Source organism: Charadrius vociferus, unplaced genomic scaffold, assembly GCF_000708025.1.
Source record: "Charadrius vociferus isolate BGI_N301 unplaced genomic scaffold, ASM70802v2 scaffold303, whole genome shotgun sequence".
Classification (NCBI taxonomy): Eukaryota; Metazoa; Chordata; class Aves; order Charadriiformes; family Charadriidae; genus Charadrius; species Charadrius vociferus.
Genome location: NW_009647756.1, coordinates 2678584 through 2698460, shown reverse-complemented (window position 1 = coordinate 2698460; position 19877 = coordinate 2678584). Strand labels below are relative to the sequence as shown.

General features: G+C 44.5%; 1 protein-coding gene across 1 annotated transcript in view; it reads right to left on the bottom strand.

The window, feature by feature from the left end:
* Positions 1-17034: 17034 nt before the first annotated feature.
* TGFBR2 (transforming growth factor, beta receptor II (70/80kDa)) overlaps positions 17035-19877 on the bottom strand; it is a 36031-nt gene continuing 33188 nt past the window's right edge. The window contains exon 6 of the mRNA XM_009882168.1: positions 17035-17531. Within this exon, the coding sequence (XP_009880470.1) occupies positions 17352-17531 (180 nt within the window). The 3' untranslated portion in view covers positions 17035-17351. The remainder of the gene's footprint in view (positions 17532-19877) is intronic.

The window sequence follows — 19877 nt, the reverse complement described above, 5'->3', positions numbered from 1 at the left end:
TGCTTCAGGATGTGGTTTATCTATGTGCTGTGCCCATGTCATCTTTAATAAATGTCGTGGATGAAAATGTGTCACGATTTATCTTATTCTTGCTTTCAAATGCAGAAGTTAAATTGTCTTTGCAGAAATGGCCGTTTTATTTATTTTTTTACTCTTCTGGCTCGATGGGATTGGCCCATAAGCTCCCTCTCCTCATTACTGACAAGCACCATCTCTCAGGACACTAAGCCAAGTGCTGGAAGTAGTGAGGTACAGTTATAAATCAGTGTAGAAGCTGATCCACTGGCTGTCTGTGATTTCTTTTGTCTACTTCTAATAATCTTTTTTTCAATAGGAAATGAAGGAAATATTTAGAAGGGATGCTGAAGCGGTTTTTGCTCTTAGTTGTGTGGATGCGTCTTGTGAGAACTTTGGGCATTTTGTGCTAGACCCATGTACAAAATCACTCACACAAATCATTGTGCCTGGAACAAGCAGTCCTGGTCTCAGGACTTCTAATATGATTTTCTGTGATAGATTAATACAAATCAATAGGGTCTGGTTATGTATGGTTTTAGAGCTTCCAAATCCCACTGATTTAACTGGAAAGCCTTGCTGGATCGGACCCTGAGTGTTATTGCTGGGATCTTTCATTTCAACACCAGCAGTTTGGCACTCAGAACATCTCAGTTTATCTACTAAGATCGTGCTTAGAGATTCAGATTTATCTTTACTTCTGTGAGACTGAACTGAAATGTATTTTCATATATATCCTTCAGTGATGCATTAAGATGCTTTTCAATTATCGTTTGACCCTTAAAGGGCAAGAAATGTCCTTTAAGAAAAGCCTGGTAGAACTGGTAGAGTTAAAGAGCTGTTAAAGAGTAACAGGTAAGAGAGTAAAAACCTAAAAGCCTGAGGCTTCCTCATACACACGGATCACAGCATTAGTCCATGCTTTTTATTTTTAAATCCTTGGGTAGCATGATTGGGCTTACAAAACTGATATGAAGCGTGGAAGGCAGAGAAGAATAATTCAGAAATCCTACATACTAAGACTGCTTTCTCCTATTATGTCACACGTGAGCTCTATGAAAAGCCAAGGGTAAGCTGGAAGTGTCATTTGAGTCCCCTGTTTTTGAGAGTGCCAAATCTGCCCAGCCTCTCTTCCCTGCTGGCTACTTCCATGGGCTTTCAACGGGAGAGTGAAGGGTGTTCATCCTGGAAATCGGTTGTGGGTAAGGCCCACTCATGTGCCTGCCCTCCTTCCTATGGCATAATTGGTAAATGCTGATATTTGAGCTTATAAACACTGTGTCTAGTACAGTAACTGCTAAATATTGCTACTGTTACATCCTGAAATAATGCAATTGCACACATTCATTATGTCTTAATTGCACATGCTAATTGCAGGTTAGATGCAATCAAAGCAGCACTGCCTGGCAAATGCACTGTGCAAACCACGAGAAACCCTGGTGGAGGGGTTTTCTTTCTTTAAATCGAATCTACTCTCCCACAATTACATGTTTTTGCTTCAGATGTACAATTAGATGTTATTACTCTAATTCTGTAACTACACAATAATCAACAAAAAATTACTTTGAGAAGCAAAACAAAACAAGGAAATTTGCACAGCAAGAGGTACAATAAAGAGAACGTCAAAGGTTTCCAGGCAAACCCACAGAAGGAAACAATGATCGTGTGAACAATTAACCTCTAACGTGGGTGAATGTGCCACATAGCTGTGTTGCAGGGGTGGAGCGGTGAAGTAGGACACATCATGGAATTACCAAAGAACTTGCATATACCCTGACACTGCAGCGATCTGCCCCGAAATAGCACGATCTATCCATAGATCCTAGAAAAGGCCTTTCAGAAGTCAGGACACTTTGTAGTACAGTAATGATTTTTGTATGTATCAGGGTAAAGTTTGTTTTAAAGCAGTCTCAATAATCAAAGTGATACTGAAAGGGTAATCCAGAAGAGATGTTTGCTTTAAGTTTTAGTAGCTCATGTACAATTGAAGTACAATTGATCACATTTTAAAGATTCATTAAAAAAAAACCCAACAGTAAAATCTTTATTTTGTGAAGGATAAAGGCAAGTAATAGAAAGTGAAGGACATAGACCTTTAATAGTTCTGTCAAACACAGATGTTCTGTTTTGATGAAGTAATTTCTTTCTTGTAAGTGACTTGGAGAGCATTAATTTCTACAGAGCTATTTAAAAATGGAAAGTATGAGGAAAGCACTTGCCATGAAATAGCAGAGGCCCATGGAAAAATAACATCTGCCTTTGGGACTGTGCGGTCAATATTGTCCTCTGCACACCACTGTTCTTCCAAGAAACTTTCGCCCAGCTTGTCATTCTGGGAAGTGACTCCTTAAATCTGGCAGGCACTGGCAGCTGCAGCTTTATACAACCTGCCCGTTTTGTGCCAGGTGATACAGATTTTTACTCTTGCTCTGTTTCCGTGCCCTCTTTCAAGCCTGGATGTTTTTTTTTCAGAGGGAAGATTTTCAGTACTTGTCACTGTAGGAAACAGGTCAAAGTAGCAAAAGATTGGAAAAATAGGGAAGATGATTGAAAGCTGAAGTGAAAGCGGTGTTCAAGTTGGTATCTTGGAGTGACATTTTGCCTTCTCTTTCTCGGCAATGGATTTGTCTAGATGCTCGGATGATGGTCACATTGCTCCTGTCAGAACTGTGGTAACAGCAACATCATGGCTTCACCGTGCACTCTACAACATGGGAGACCAACATGGCCTTGGGAAACTTAATAAGACAAAGAATGAGAGAAAGAAATGTTAGTTGTCCTATTTCATAGAAGAATGATGCACAAGGAACTTAAAACTTCTACTTTTGTGAAAACTTGCACTGTGGCTTTAGAAAATTTCTTGAAGGAGTCTCTAAGAGGAGACAGTGGTGAGTGAAAAATGGGACGTAGGGTGATATGGGCTTAGCAGAGGGAGATGGTGCTAGGCTAGCCAGAGAGCTTGCTGGGAAAAAAAATGATTTTTTAGGCTGGACTTTTATGGTATTTGATGTGGTATCATTTAGGAAAACCTGTGTAAGATGGGTAGCAGGACAGAAAAGGTAATGGGTAGGACTACCCAGTGAAAAACGAAAATGGAGAATGGAGAAAGATACCAAGCAAGTACTGGTATTGATTCTGAGCTAATCTAGCTTCATGCTGTCATCACTAACCCTTTCAGAAAAATTAGACATAGGTTCATGGAATTTGCGGATGAAGCTTCATTGGAGTTTCAGAGTTTGACACGCATGAAGAACCAGGTGATTTTTAAGAGCTTACAGCAGGGGACACTCAGTCAAACAAAACGCAAAATCTTTGGGGACTTGCAAAAAGCTTCAAGAATTTTTTGGTTAGAGGTAGGATGTACTAAACACTCGGGAGACAGAAAATTGTGGGGATAAATACAATGATGGCATAAATAGCAGTTTATGAGCTAAGCCTAAATGCCGCATAAATAAAAAGTCAGCCAGCCAAGAAATTTGGTGGTAAATGTCAAAGCAGACCTAGCCTCTCATCTGGAGCCTGGCAGCAAGGAAACCCTAGCCGGACGGCAGGCTTGGTGGCCGGTCCAGGCCTCTATCCCCCAGCTCTGATGTCTGAAGCTGCGAGCAGTGAACAGTGAGAATATTAATCGCTTTTACAGAGCCAAAGAGCAGCGCTGCCTAGTCGTGTGCTCCATCTACTGGTGTGTCCGCTGGTAACCAACTTGTGCCACACACAGGATGTCTCCTCCAGAGAGTACTCCTCTGCATCTCACATGTGGTAGAGGAGGGAAGTAGGACTAAAACTTCTTGGGATTTTCCAGACAAAAATTATTTGTCAGAAAATGTTGATTTGTTTTAGGTTGTCTCCTGTGAAAACATTGGTTTTCAATGGAGTTTAGGAAAATACATGCAGACCTGTCATCATTTCTTTTCATCCTGCCTAAATAGTGATGGGAATGTGTTTCCATACTGTGTAACCTGTGATGACACTGGTGGGCTTGGGGCATCCAAGCTGAGCAATGGAGAGTTCCGGGTGCCATGAAAAATGCACTTCCCTGACTCTGAGCCCCTCAGCCGAGCAGTGATTCTTTACTCTTGCTCTTTACTCTTTAAAACTCTTTAAAATGGAGTCAGGAGCATACAAGCCACTTTTAAGCTGTATGGCCTCAGAGTGCTGAGTTTCGAGACTTGGTTTTATTCTGAAGCAATCCAAATGTCTGAGGGTTTTTTATATGTTTTCCTTTTCATGAGAAATATCGATGTTCTATGGTGAGTTGTGAAAGAGGATGTCCTGCTCCCGTGCCCCAGCACATTTTGGAATTTCCCACAGAACAAAATTTCCAGCTTCTTGACCACCCTGAACATAGACCTTTGGAGACACAGACCGAACATAGAACTGCAACCCCTGTAGCCGGAAAAGATCTCAAGATTCATCAAGAAGATGTGACCTCCATCCTAAGATAGGGTCAGTGATACCAGACAACTAGTGCCCAACCTTTGCCTAGTCTATAATTCATGACCAAAATTGCTGGACATCCTGCAGCCTTCCCATGAAGTTTTCTTGATGGATAATCTAGATTTTCACAGAATCACAGAATCACAGAATGGTTAGGGTTGGAAGGGACCTCTGGAGATCATCTAGTCCAACCCCCCTGCCAGAGCAGGGTCACCTACAACAGGTTGCACAGGACAGCATCCAGGCGGGGTTTGAATGTCTCCAGAGTGGGAGACTCCACAACCTCTCTGGGCAGCCTGTTCCAGTGCTCCACTACCCTCAAAGTAAAGAAGTTCCTCCTCATGTTAAGATGGAACTTCCTATGTTCAAGTTTATGCCCATTACCCCTTGTCCTATCACTGGGCACCACTGAAAAAAGACTGCTCCCATCCCCCTGGCATCCTCCCATTAAGTATTTGTAAGTATTAATAAGATCCCCCCACAATCTTCTTTTCTCTAGACTAAAGAGACCCAAGTCCCTAAGCCTTTCTCCATATGAGAGATGTTCCAATCCCCTAATCATCTTTGTTGCCCTTTGCTGGACCCTCTCCAGCAGTTCCCTGTCCTTCTTGAACTGGGGAGCCCAGAACTGGACGCAGTACTCCAGATGTGGCCTCACCAGGGCAGAGTAGAGGGGGAGGATGACCTCCCTCGACCTGCTGGCCACACTCTTCTTGATGCGCCCCAGGATGCCATTCGCCTTCTTGGCCGCCAGGGCACATTGCTGGCTCATGGTCATCCTGTTGTCCACCAGGACTCCCAGGTCCCTCTCCACAGAGCTGCTCTCCAGGAGGTCAGCCCCCAACCTGTACTGGTGCATGGGGTTATTCCTCCCCAGATGCAGCACCCTACACTTACCCTTGTTGAATTTTATCAGGTTTCTCTCTGCCCAACTCTCCAGCCTATCCAGGTCTCGCTGTATGGCGGCACAGCCTTCTGGCGTGTCAGCCACTCCTCCCAGTTTTGTGTCATCAGCAGACTTGCTGATGGTACACTCTATCCCTTCATCCAGGTCATTGATGAATATGTTGAACAAGACTGGGCCCAGTACTGACCCCTGAGGGACACCACTTGTTACTAACCTCCAACTAGACTCTGCACCACTATCCACAACCCTCTGAGCTCTATCTGTAAGCCATTTTTCCCTGCTGTGCTTGATCCATCCGCCATGATTAGGGCCAATGCATATTTTTCCTCCTTTCAACTTCTACATCTTCAAAGACTGATTATTTTATTGCTCCTTAGTTATCTTCTTTTCTGGTTCTGAATTATAGTCATTCCTCCCACGTTTCCTCAGAGGCCATATTTCTAAGCTTTGTGATTATTCCGCTGCCCAAGACAAGACAGAGCAGTCCTCTGAAACCTTGCCAGGGTTTAAAAGAGAGGCAGGATTACTTTGTACCATCTCTCAGCCACCACTGCAGCACATCACGGTATGATGTTTGCCTTCTTTTGTAACAGCGAGATGCTATTGACTCTTTTTAGATTTGTGATCTATTCTGAGCACTAGAGCTTCTTTGGCCAACTGGTCTACATGGCTTTTCCCCATTAGATATCTGTATGCTTAATTACTCCTTTGTAAGTGTTCCTGCTAAAGAGAATCATGTTTTTTTCATGAAGCACAGCATAGCTAGCTGGTCAAGGGAGGTGATCATCCCACTCTGCGCTGCACTGGTGTGGCCCCACCTCGAGTAGTGTGGAATACTGTGTGCGGTTTTGGGCACCTCAACATACAAAGGACATCAAACTATTAGAGTGTGTCCACAGGAGGGCAACCAAGGTGGTGAAAGGTCTCAAAGGCAAGACTTATAAGGAGTGGCTGAGGCCACTTGGCTTGTTCATTTTGGAGAAAAGAAGGCTGAGGTGTGACCACATTGCAGTCTACAGCTTCCTCAAGGTGGGCAACAGAGGGAGAGGTGCTGCTCTCTCTCTGGTGACCAGTGACAGGACACGAGGAAATGGGATAAGGCTCTGTCAGGGGAAGTTCATGCTGGACATTGAGAAAAGGTTCTTCACTGAGAGGGCGGTCAGTCAGTGGAACAGGTTCCCCAGGGAAGTAATCATGGCACTAAGCCTGTCAGAGTTCAAGGAGCATCTGGATGACGCTTCTAGTCATATGGTTTAGTTTTAGGTAGGAGTGAGGGAGCAGGAAGTTGGACTAGATGATCCTTATGGGTCCTGTCCAATTTGAGATATTCTATGATTCTACTATTTATTCAATCTGTCAAGAACAATTTGACTTGTCAGTCTGTCCTGCAGCACACGTGCAGCCTCTCACAGCATGATACAGTTTGCAGACTTAACAAGCATATATTTTAATCTATCACCTTATTATTTAAAATACTGCATAGGGGCTAGACCTGGGTTGCTGTGGAACCGTACTCAACACTTCCTAGGGACCTAGGGATCTACATAGTAACTATTCTATCTTCCCAGCCAGCTTTGCACACACTCTGTACTTGAATTTAGACAACATTTCCCTAGTTTGCTAACAATAATATTACTTGAGGTGATATCAAAAGCTTTCTAAGCTCAAGACATATGATATTTACTATCTATCTTCTCCATTTTACGTGATTCCTATCCTCTTCTCATTGTTTTCTGATTGCCTTCAAATAGTTTGATTCCTTCCACTTTCTGTAATTTCCTGAGATGCGGGGCACTGAACAGGTTCCCCAGCTCCTCTCACCCCCTTTCAAACGATAAGTACTACCTCTGGCCCTTTGGCAACATGGGAGCAAGCTGTGCAACTGCAGGCGTCCTCACTGGGGCATGTTGCAGCTCGGAGATATTGGTCCTCAAGTAGTTGAACATCAGACTGGTTGTGGATAGACCTGAGGCTGGAGGGTGCTGAAAGGTCTATCGGGGGTGTGTGCCCGAGTGCTGACTCCGTGGGAAAGCAGGGGTCCGGGAAGGGGAGGATGGGTGAGCATGGAAGTCTTGTCTCGTTACAGAGCCACAAGGTGGCTGGGATGTGTGTTGGGATTTGCAGCCAGACATATACTCCCATTTTATGCAGGAGAGTCAGAGTAGTCAAAGACAGGCATGACTGGATCTGGGATTGTGAGGGTGAATTTCATTCCTATCAGTCAGGCTGAAAAAATACATCTGAAGTGTTTTCCACCCTGTTCTTATCCTGCGCTAGTTTGAGAATTAATCTTTTATTGCCTGATTGTAGCTAGAGAGGAGACTGATATATCCAAACAAGTACTAAACATTTTGGCCTTTCCAGCCACCCTTTTTTCAGTTGTGCAGTTCTTCCTGAAGGAATTTCTTTTCTTTTTTTTTTTTTTTAATGTTTTTCTTCACAAAAAATTCCCTCAGTTTTTAGTTTGCTGTGTTTCTTTAGCACTGGAAGACAAAGACATTGTTCTGGTCCTGGAGTATTGAGCCTGATGAGACAATCATGTAGGAGATATTTGCATAGGACATTAAAAAAAAGAGCTCCACCCACCTGCCTGTTTAAGAGCCCTTCCCCCATAATTATTTTCTTAATGAAAGCAATACATGCAGCTTACAATACCTATAATTTCATTTTAATTACTCCTGGAAGAGAATTAAAGCAGTTATTTAAAAATGCAATTCTTACCTTTAAGTATAGCAAAATGGAGTCACAAGCATAGACAAGTTATTCACCAGAGCACTTAATATCCTCAAGTTAATAATTTTATTGTTGCCAAGATGTGTTGTTCAAGCAAGAGATGTGGTGCTATGATCATGAGAGGAGTCATTTGCTCTATAGCCCTCATGGAGTCCAACTGCTAATGTACTGGCTGCATGTATAGAAAAGGAGATGAAAAAGATGAACATCATCATTTGACCTGTCTGATCCTTTATCCAAAGCTTATTTCATGCATTTGTCCATGACATAAATTTCCATCTCTTCTACAAGCTGATAATATTGATTTTGCGCATCAGGGCAAGTGGTGCAAAAATACAGAGCTCCAGCCTAGTCAACCCACACGGCAATCAAGACTCACTAAAGATAGTCAAAACGCTCATTGGGAAATTGAAAGGCAAAAATTTCTTTCTAAAAGTCCACTGTATTTCTCATTAGGATTTTCGAGCCTGCTACTCTGTATCACAAGCAGCAACGTGTAGGCACGTAAAGAAAAGAACCACCACTCTTTAGGCTAGTCTACAAGCACTCTGTATGTTGGCATGAAGAGCACATTATCCATACTAAACATCTTGCCTATAATCCGTAGACATAACAGGTCAAAGCGCTGCAGTCAAACCCATTGACCTCAGCAGTGTTACAGTGGAGCGAAGGGATGGGCTGAACACGAGCCCATGGAGGCACATGGAGTAGGCCTCATCTCTCCAAGCTTCAGCTGTCTGACCGTTCGCTGCCTATGCTCAGCCTCCCTCGTGGCTCCCGAAGGAGAAAGGCCTCACCTGCTTTAGGAGTCAGTTTTAGGCTGAGCTGCTGACGTGGTGAAGGTGGCGAGACACCGCTGCATCACTTGCTTGGTCTCGGGAGAGTTTTCCTGAGAATGTTTCACATTGAAAAGCGAGCTGCCTTCTGCCAAAATGTTTTCCTCTAGAGCTAATAAAACCAAATCAGACTCTTCCCCAGATCAGGAATGAATTTTGTCTGGTTGTGTGTCACGGATATAATAAACAGTTTATACTTGGGCAAAGGCTGTGTTTAAGTATGGCTGAATCCTGTTTGGTTTACTGTGATTAACCTAAACAATTTCTAAATGGATGAAGTAAGTTAATTTAAATTCTTTCTTCCATTTCCTATGGCTTTGTTAAGATTAGATTCTTAAAGCAACCAGCCCAGAAATTATTTCAAGAGAAGCAAATTAATGTTAACCTTCCTACATTAAAGTGAAATCGCCTTTTTTTTTAGTTTTCTTTTTTTCCTTATTTAATAAGGCTTACATATCCCTTCCAGAAGTACTTAGGCTAAACAACCTGCTGCTTAATGGGAGATGCCATTAATGCCTTAAAACACAGGAACCTTTTGCTATGCCATTCAAAGCATTACAAGAAAAATTTCAGTCTAATCCCCCGCAAATTGCTTCTGCAAGCTCCTCCTCAGTGGTGAGGCTGAAGTGTTGGTGACGTCGTCATGTTACAGAAATATTGCTCCTGCTTCTCCCATGGGGATTAGATGAGCAAAAGGAGTTGTAGTCAAAGCACATGAGCAAGTCTGTGTAAAAGTGTACAAGGCTTAACAATTGGAAAATTAAAATTCCTGCTATGAGATTTATGTCCTGTTCAAAACCTTTTAGCTAATTAAAGGCATGGTCTACTTTCTTCTGCCTCCAGGAGCACTGGGTGGCTGACGGAAAGTGAGTATCTCAGTTGAAGAGAATCGATACTCTGGCTTTAATTTCACCAAAGGAGGAAACCTCAGCTTTCCAGAAATAAGGCTGAATTCAAGTATCAGCAGTTATCATCTTTCACTTGCTAAGTGCCTCTCTTATGGATGGGCTGTTCCTGAGTATGCTGTCTGTTAACCCGTGTGCTGCAAGTTATAATTCTCCTTGGTGGCAGCACCACGGAGCTGTTTTTCTTGGTAGTGTGAGCAGATGGGCTTTGTGTTTTCTTTTACCAGAGCCTTTCTCTGACACCCTTTAGTTCAGTGTTGTTGCATCAAAGATGAAACACTGGTTTTGTCATTCCAGGTATTCATATATCCTGTATAAAATGCTTTGCTCTTTCAAAAGACAGTGTTTTACTTTAAATGATTCTCAAACCATCATTGCAACGGTGCACTGAAAGATCCCAGAGTAGGCCTTGTATTTTCATCTCAATCTCTGAAGCAACAACCCTTGGCACTTCTGAGTCTGGGGAGGTATTTCTTATATGTTGCCAAATGATGTATTCCCAATTTAATATCCGTATTTTTATAATCTTATTTTCCTGGGTAGTCATAGCACTGACAGCCTCACTAGATGAGTGCAGAGATCCTCTCAACATTCATGTACATGGGTATGAGGAAGTCAGTAAATAAAGACCAGCCTTTAAAACCCAAACATTTGCGGCCACAGACAGACAGATGTTTATCTCGGGAGAAGTTTGTACTGTCTTCTGTTTGAGAACCAGAAAGACAGTTTTCACCTTCAAGCGAAAGCAGGAATTAGCTGCAATCAATATCTTCTGTAAAACATTTTCTGACCTTAAATGCTCTCCTGCAAGGTTGGAGCGTGAAGACCCTGGCATATTTCTGACAGAAGGAAGTCTACTCTGGAGCTCTTTGTGCAAGATGGAAAGCGTCAGGTTTGGGCTTTGTCAGGGAGGGGAGTGAGGAGCTCTGCTTCTGTCGCTCACCATACAGCTCTGATGACACGTCCTGCATCCCACATCGGTGTAGCTCATCCTAAATAAAGCACTCCCCTAAAGCCCGCACGCAGGCAGCCAGTGGCTGAGGCACGCTGTGAAAATTGGGACATTTCAAGGTCCTTACATTACGCTGGGGGCAACTGAGCTGTATGCTACAGAAAACCCTGCTGCAGCAGGGCTGTAAATATGGTAGGGGTGTTTTCATTCCTGGCTTGGGGGTTGGGGGGGCAGTTAGACTTGAGAGTGAAGTGAGGGCTGGGTAGTGCGGGTCGCTTGTGTGGGTGACAAACAGTGGAAGCTTCAGCTGGGGGTTGTGGTGGGGGGGGACAATGTGGTTGTCCTCTCCTGGAAACTAAGGAGACAGCCCTGGTCCAGGGAGCCTCAAGCAACCACTCGGGCTGGAGCAGAAAGCCAGTGAGCCTGGCCTGTGACCTGCCCACCATCTCCATGCAAGCTGGTTAGAAGCATGTTTGATGTGTCTTTTGGGCTTTGCTTCCTCTGCATTGCTTTTGCCCTAAATAAGCAAAGTGACGGTGTACTAAACAGATGTATGCAATGGGTTTACTCAGGCACTGTTTCCAGTAAAGGGCAGACCTTTGCAGTCAGGACAGTCCCTGTCGGGGAGAGGAGGCAGCCAAGGGGAGAGGGACACAGGAGAAAGGGCACAGCTCTGGCCTGACCAGAGGTGATGGTGAGGTGCCCTTCGGGAGGTCGTACAGGGCTGAGCTCAACGCTTAAACCCCACTATCTGATGCAGGTCTTGTTCTGCAACACAAATACCATGTGTTGCTTTCGTGAGAGAAAGACCAGTGCCCCGATGCAAAACCAGAGGCAGCAAGGAGGGCACTGTGCAGCCCCCCATCAGGCACCTGAAGGTGCCTGGGAGGAGGTGAGGAGCGGCAGGGGGGGAAAGGCGGTGGCCTAGTCTTGAAGCCACGGATGGGTGAAAAATGAGAGTGGAGTGAGTCGCTTTTTGTTTCTTCTTCCACCAAAAAGCCTTGCTGCGGTGGAGGATGAAGAGGGGGAGGAGTGTTTTCAGCTGTGAGTGGTCCTGTGTGGACACACATGCAGTGGGAAACCTGGGAAGAAGCGGCAGGGAGCTTTGCCCTACCTGCTTTCATGTGGCAGCACGTTTGCAAACCAGACATTTCAGCAGTGAGCGTTTAATCTTGCCGACTTGATCAGGTGGCCATTTTATTTTTTAAGAATTTAGCTACATAAACACAACTGTCTGAAGAGATTGGTCTGTCACCATTATAACTGAGCAAATCACTCACAGCAAAAAATTTATGAGCTGCCTTTTGCCTTTGCCTCTTCATGAGGTGATTAAATGGTGCTCAAAGCATTCATTAGTCAAGAGTTTTAAATCTATTTCCTGGGCTCGATCCTCCCAGGAGCCTCACAATTTGGCCGTATTTCAACAAACCTCTGACTTTGCCCTCAGCTTTCTGTCCATGAGAAAGGCCTTTCAGTTGCTGGAGGTCAAAAAATAGGTGAGAGCTGCCAATAGGTCATGGCACTGTGAGGAAACAGGGTCCGGAGAGATGGGCTGGGACACCATAGGCTCAGGCCAACTGGGTCTTGTGGGTCACACTGGGAAATGTAACCCAGTAGGACACAGGTGCCTGGAAAAACCCCACCGAAATCCTCCAGCGAGGTGCATCACTTATACCAACCCAGGATGAGATTGGAATTTTTGGCACACCCCTTCTGGAAACGCATGTGGTATGCACCCACTTGCATGAATGTTTGCCAAGTAATAAGTAGTGTGAGCGCAGCCAAACTGCATTCAGGAACAACAAGCAGACAGTCTGGAACAGAACTCGCTCCATCTTCTTTGTGGCCAGAGGGAAAAATTGCCATAGGCAGCGTTTTATTAAAAACATAATGCCAAAAAAAAAACCCCAAACCAACAAGCAAGAGAGAGAGAGAGAGAGACAGAGCTAAGGATCAGGAAATAAATTAATCAGTGTTCCTCTGGAAGAGAAGAAAGCCCTTGGGTCCCAGCACAGCTGGCTTGACAAGACGACAATATTGCAGGTGCTCTACATGTGGCTCAGTTTATTTCCAGAAGCATTCAGAATAACGATGTCTTAATGCCTTTCTTTTTCTTTCCCTCCCCCCCTCAGGAGCTGGGTCATGATTTTCTTTTCTTTTATAGTTCATACCTATTTCAGTGGCAGTTGGGAATAGCCTAGAAGGGGGTGAAAGCCCAATTGTGCTGGGAACTGTGTAAACTGGTAACACGAAGGCACTATGCACTAGGAAGCTTTGCCATCCAGTTTAGACCATTGCTAGGTTCAGCAGTAAAACCAGGGATTGCCTTCTGCATTACACAGCTGGAGCCTCCTTGCTGCGTATCTTGGTGATAAAATGGTGATTGACATGCTAATTAAGAGCTGCTCACAGAAGGGTGTTGAATACCATAGTCGAATGCCATATACAGGATAGGAAAGGCGGACAAGAGCCTTCACTGAAAAAAAATAAAAAGGATATAGTGTACTTTATTTCAAGGATATTGTGTACTTCGTTTCAGGACTGAAAGGTCTCTGGAGTTTGCCTGCTGCAGTTTCTTAACACACTTTTTGTATTTCTTTTTGCAACACTTGTTTGCCTTGTTATGCCAAAAGGCCTTTGCCTTTGAGCCAGCGTAAACAGGATGTCAGGGCTTGAAGATCTTTGCCAATATGAGGCTAGTGGTGGGGACTGGTGAGGGGTGGCCACCGCCATCAGTGCGCCACCAAACGCTGGGGCTGACCACAGTGATGCTGGGCTTGCCTAGGGCTCGGCAGGGAGCTGCTGGAAACCACAGAGGTGTGGGCAGTGAGGCTTTGCATGCCCGTAGAGAAGCCAAAAGCTGTTCTCTATCTGGCCTTCACTGAAGAAACAGCCGAGAAGTGAAGGCTGCACCGTTAAGGCTTGCTGGGGAGGGACAAGCTGTTGAGCATCCCACCATCCCTCAGTGTCAGGGCAACTACAGCAAGGCTGGTGCTGGCAGTGCCGTCTTGCAGCTGGCGGGGGTCCTGTCCTGACCTGTCCCCACTGCATCCTCGGCAGCATCCCTGCAGCAAGGCTCCCTGCAGGTGCCTTCATGCTGTCCTCAGGCAGCTGGTTTCAGCTGGCTGCAGAGCAGCCTCATCCTGCAGCTTGATTTATAGTCTGGTGATACGGGGCAGAGGGTAGCTGGCTTAAAGGAAGAGCTGGTCACCTGCAACTGCCTGCCTAGGGGGGACACCTGGGCAGGTCCTGCTTCACAAAGCCTCCATTTGCCAATTTGAGGCTAGATATGGCTGTTGTGCTCTGCACCACACCTGACATTGGCTATGTGCATTGCTCTGTTTGGAGCACCAGGTGCCCAGAGAGGCTGTGAAATCGTTAGTGTTGAACACACGTACTCAAAATTCAGCGAGGTCTTGAGCAACCTGCTCTAAGCTGCCTGTTTTGAACAGGAGCCTGGACCAGATGAGCAGAGCGCCTGGACTGGAGGTCCCTGCCAGCCTCAGTTATTCTACTTGACTCATGAATGAAGACACCAGGGTACCTGTTTGGGGAATACCCATTTGAAGGTTCAGAAGCAGATATTCAGCACAGACAAGCTTGAGCTCTGGTGGAGGTATTGGCACCAAAATGCACTCCTTGAAAAAAAAATGGTGATGCTTGGAGAATCTCAGATGTCTACATCAGGCACTGGTGGACTGCATCCTGTGTAAAAACTCAGATTCAACCTAAGTGGCACTCAGAGCGGGGAGGGGGGAGAGGAAGGTATTTCGCTCTTTTTTTATGTGGTGCTTGTGTTCTGCCTGTCTTCCACGGGAGGGGTATCAGCTTAAAAAGGTGAAAGCTCTGAGTGGAGAGCAGTAGCTATAAAGCACAAGCACATTAATCATATGCTTCTCAGTGACACAGATTTAATGGGCTGTCTTCTGGCTCACTTTAATACCAGCACCAAAACAGCTGAGGTTTTAACTAAGGCCTTATCCGCACTGAGAATTGAGCAACGTAAAAGTAGGAGAAAGTCGGCTGTGAACCCTCTTCTCCCTCCCCTCCCCCGAGACTGGTTGAAGGTTTTACAGCGGAGGGGCTAATGGGCCACCAAGCTTGGGTATCTGCTAGTGCTGTTCTGCTGAAGGGCAGGATGGGGACCAGGGGAAGGAGTCATCAGCAAAGCAGGACACATGCAAAGGCCACACACTGAGCATGACACTCATGCCTCTGGTGGGGAGGAACGGGCCTGAATCATTTAGGACAGGGTTCATTTTAGGAAGAGCCGTCTCCCTATTCTGGATGCTCCAAAGATGAAAGACAAACTTGAGTCAGTGTTATTTTATTTGCTCCAATAAACATTTGATTTATACAAAACAAAACAAAACAGACCCCCCAAACCCCCAAACTGTTTACAAAGCAAGTTAAGTGCTTGAAACATTTGATATACAAGAGTATATATTGTTCACATTCCTATTTCATACATGATGTACAGGTGAAATATTCCTTAAAAGAATAAAAATTTTCCTTTACATGTAGTAGTGAAAAAAAAAAACCAACCCCCATAACCCCCATAAAAATGTCAGTATTGTCAGGAACTACCAGACGCTATTCCTTGACCTTCAGTGTGGATGGAGGAAGAGAAACGGGGCACGACATTCCATTCTTCGCTAGAGGGCAGCGGGTCCCGCCGCCGCCAGCAGCGCCGCAGCCCCGCTTCCCCGGGTTTTTTATCCCCCAAAATAATCCCTCCCCTCTATATCTGAATTCCACTGTAGTTGTTGAGGCTTTGCCCCGCTCGGTTTAAATATTTTGGAGTAGTTTGGTTAAAGTGAAAAAAAAAAACCAAACCAAAAACCCAAACAAACACCAAAAAGAACCCAAATACAAAACAATTTCAAATAAAATATTTTCCATCATAAACCTTAACTCCTATTTGAATAAGCATGATTCCTACTGGCTTACACAGCAATGTCTTCTAGAGTTATGTTTGTCTGTCAAAGGTGTTTAATAAATGGCGCCCCATACATCTGTACAGGACTGGTTTGTGCTGGCCAAATTTGTAATTTCCAAGACCCGCTTACATGCCGTGGGGAAGAAAAAAGTGAAAAAAATCACTGCAAAACTCCTAAAGACAAAATTGTTAGCACTTACTAAACACATTGCTGTCATTTATATAGGCCCAATGTGATGTCAACTGTCTTAAACTTTCTGAAGAACTGAAAGAATGTAAGCAATGTCTGAGGGATCCTTTTGGAATAAAACATCTTTCTTGGGTTTGGGTTTTTTTTCTGTTAATTGCTGACTTGCTGAGGGCAGCCCTATATGCAAGCAGTGCCAAGGGCAGGATATGCCATTAACCTAATGCTACGGAGCCTTCCCTCACCTCCAAAGTCCTTTTGCAAAAATAAAGGCACTGGCTGTTGTCTTTTACTTTTCTCTAGAAAGCATGGAACAGAGTCAGACTGTGGCGTGTCAAGCAATTAGACATGCTATAGAGGGAAAAAAATTGTTTGTTCTTCCAGCAACACAATCAAGGTAAAAGGAAGGGGGAAAAAAATCGTACTGCCTGCACTGAGAATGCACAGCAAATATAAAACATCTGCTGGGATTATTGCTGGCCCTGTCTTGTTTTGTACGGTTTGGGGGTGGGGATGGGAGGAGGGGAAAACTCATCCTGCCGCTATTTTGCAACCTGCTCGCAAGCAGCATGAATTCAAAGCAATAAACATACAACATTAATGACCTCGGTATGGAAACACAAATGTGGGGGGGACAAAACGTCCTCACACTCCCGTTCTGGGACACTGTGAGGACGTTGGGGTTAAGGTGAGAGGGCAAAAGCATCCCTGAACCTTCCAAAATGTGCTGCAGACAGGACCGCTTAGGTACAACTGCAAAGCCAAACCGGCCGGGCTGCTGTGAGACTGCTCCTGCAACTGCGAACTGCAGGGCCACAGCTGGGTGGTTACAGCACATGCTTTGAAAGCCATCTTCTTATCACATACTATTTCTATCTTTTTGGCAGAGCGCTTAGTGCACAATTGCTGGTGTCGTGCTATGCCAGCCTCCCCAGGCTCCTTCCCTAAAGGGGAGGGATCTCTAATGCACCGGTAATTTCCTGGAAGCACTTTTTTGTCTTTTTTTTTTTAAACTCTTTTTTTTTTTTTCAGAGCATGGCTGTTTATAGATATATAGATAGAGATATATATACATACACACACATTTTTTATATATATATGTATATATATATAAAAATAGCAATTTATAGTTATATACAGGCATTAATAAAGTGCATAATGTTATTGGCTATTTTCAAATCTCATTTCCTGAGGAAGTGCTAACATACATAGCTCCTCCTATGACATGATGCCGGCAGCCAATGCTAGGGTATGACACCTACTTCCCAGCTTTTGATTCCCACGAATACATCTCCCTCTCCAGAGCCGGAGCCTAAAGGGAGTAGTGACAGCCTCAGTCCTCCAGGAAGCAAGTCAAGGCACCGATCAAGACTTCTTCCTTTGCCAAGGTGGATGCGTCTAGGAGCGTCTTCCCTCTGCTTCGGAGCTCTCATGCGCGCGCTACTTGGTGGTGGTCACGGAGCCGTCTTCGGGGATCTTCTCCTCCGAACAGCTTCTCCCCGAGAGCTTGTCGTGGTGCTTGAGCTCGCTGAAGCGCTCCGCAACGCACTGCGCCGTGAGCCGGGCCTCGGGGTCGTGGTCCCAGCACTCAATAAGAGTTTCACACACCATCTGGATGCCCTGCAGAGAGCACAGAGAGAGCAGCCATGAGGGGGCCAGTCACCACCAAAGCCCATGGGTATGAAAGTTGCTTTAGTGTCCTCTGAAGTTTGCGGGGGTGGAAGGGGTATTCATGTGTGTCCCGGAGGTGCTTTATGTTCCCTGCTGCTACTGTCATGGGGCCATGCTTTTTTTTTAAAAGAAACCCTACTACAATATTTTCAGCACTTTGGCCATTACTGTCATTGCTGGACACATATTCTGATACTTTATAACACGAAAAAAATGATGCTTTGGACTAGTGCTATAAAATCAAGTAGGGTTTGGTTTTTTTTAATAAATATAATTAGAAGTCTTGGATAACGTGTCTTCCTGCTCAACCCATGCCTTTGCGTGCTTGAATTCTGTTTGGGTTTTTCGAACAAAATTCTGATTGCCAGCAATATCAGGCCCTACATCAGCCCTTTATGAATTCCTTGCAGACTAACTAAATCTAAGTGCAAATATGGGCCACAGTCTCACAAACACTCAAACACATGTCACTCACAGATGTAACTATTTAACCTTCATTTCAATGCTGATGCACATGTTTACAGGAGCAAAAAACAGTTGCATCTCTGTAATGCATTTTATAAACATGAGGTATTTGCCAGGAAATTGTGTGCTTTGCTTTGTGACACTAAAAGCCCATTAAGTAGGATTTATCTTAAACTTCTTATTTAAAAAAATAACATTTCACAACACTGCATTAATTGCATAATTTACCTAATTGGTGATGTTGACTGATGTCAATGTTAATAGCAGAATGTTATTGTCTGTATACAAATAACATTAGTTTTCTGCTGGCATTGATATTACAAGCAGTAAATTAAATTAAATATTAAACATTAACTTGAAATCAATAGTGCAACAAATCTCATTAACGGGGGAAAAAATTGTAATATGTAAATCCATTCCTGAATTTTATCATGATGAATAATGAGTTCATTACAAAAACATGACTGCAGAGGAAGGAAATGAATATGGAAGAGCTATTACAGTAAGAGCAACTTCTATGGAGTTCAAAGCAGATCCTCGGCTGCTGCAAACTGTCACAGCTCCACACAAGCTCATGCGTCACTGCATTTCAGTGCAATGTGAAACGCTGAAGGGATTCAGATGAAGGAAATTAAATCCACCTTCATTAACTGTCCTGTAAGTGTGTTATCGGGCATCCATTTCCCACCTTAGACTCTTAGCTGAACCCTTTCGGAGCCAGTTGTGCCCATCCCAGTGACACACAAGCGCAGACGCATGGTCCTCCCAGTCGGTGGGGGTGCCCTGTACTGGGGGCAGACTGAGGTCTGGGTTTTACATAGGGAAGAAACCTCTGAAGTTGAATGCAGGACACCTAAGTCCAAAGCTGCAACCGTTTTACTTGCTGTGTAAACCAAGAGGTGACAAAATTCATGGTGTATCTTACAGCTCTGCTCCAGTCTCTTGAGTTGCAGCCCTCCGCACACTCAGGCTTGCTGCCATGAGAGCAGCCGTGGGTCTGTCCCATGCCTGAGCACCACGGGGATCCCGAGCCCGGTGCTTCCCTACCCAGGCACCCCGGGCATGCCGGCACACCTACGCCTGCCGCTACAACTGGCTGTGCATGAAATGAACTCCTGGACACTTCTCTCCAAGGCCTAACCAGCAGTATTGCCCGTTTCTACTGCCACGTAGTGCAGTGCCCCACTGCAATGTCCACAGGAGTGGCCCTGTGCTGAACATAGACAAGTTGCTGGGCCACTGCCTCAGGCCTGCTTTAAGTGCCAATGGCTTTTGCTTTCAAGACCTTCATCAGCTTCAATTATGTGTACATCATCTGACTCTTCCCAAATGCAGAACAGAAATACTTGCTGATCACTTCTGCCTTTGCATTAGCATATGCAGTGTCCTTTTTTCATATCCAGCAGCAGATTGGTACTAAGTTAGATTTCCTTTGGCTCTTGAGAAAACCCTGATTATTGTCAAGTTTGCTGACCACAGATGTTGTTCCTCTGTTTCCCTAAGCAGTTCTCTACCCTTCTTTACTTTCATTTTTTTTGACATGCGAGACCATTTCTTTAGAATATCCCGAGAAATTTTCTTGTGCTGTTCCTAATTTTAAGCATTTTCTACTATTTAATTTTTTTTTTTCTCCCAAATGATCTGGCTCAGGATTCTTTTCTACTTTGCTAATTGGACTCTTCTAAAGTACCACATATGTATTACCAGTTTGGACTTCATTTTGCCTCTGTGGAAAGCAAACAACTGCAGTCAACTCATGATCCCCTTTGCTATCTCATCCACAATTTTTATAAAATTTCTGCAACGAGTTCTTTTCTATAAAGATGAGCA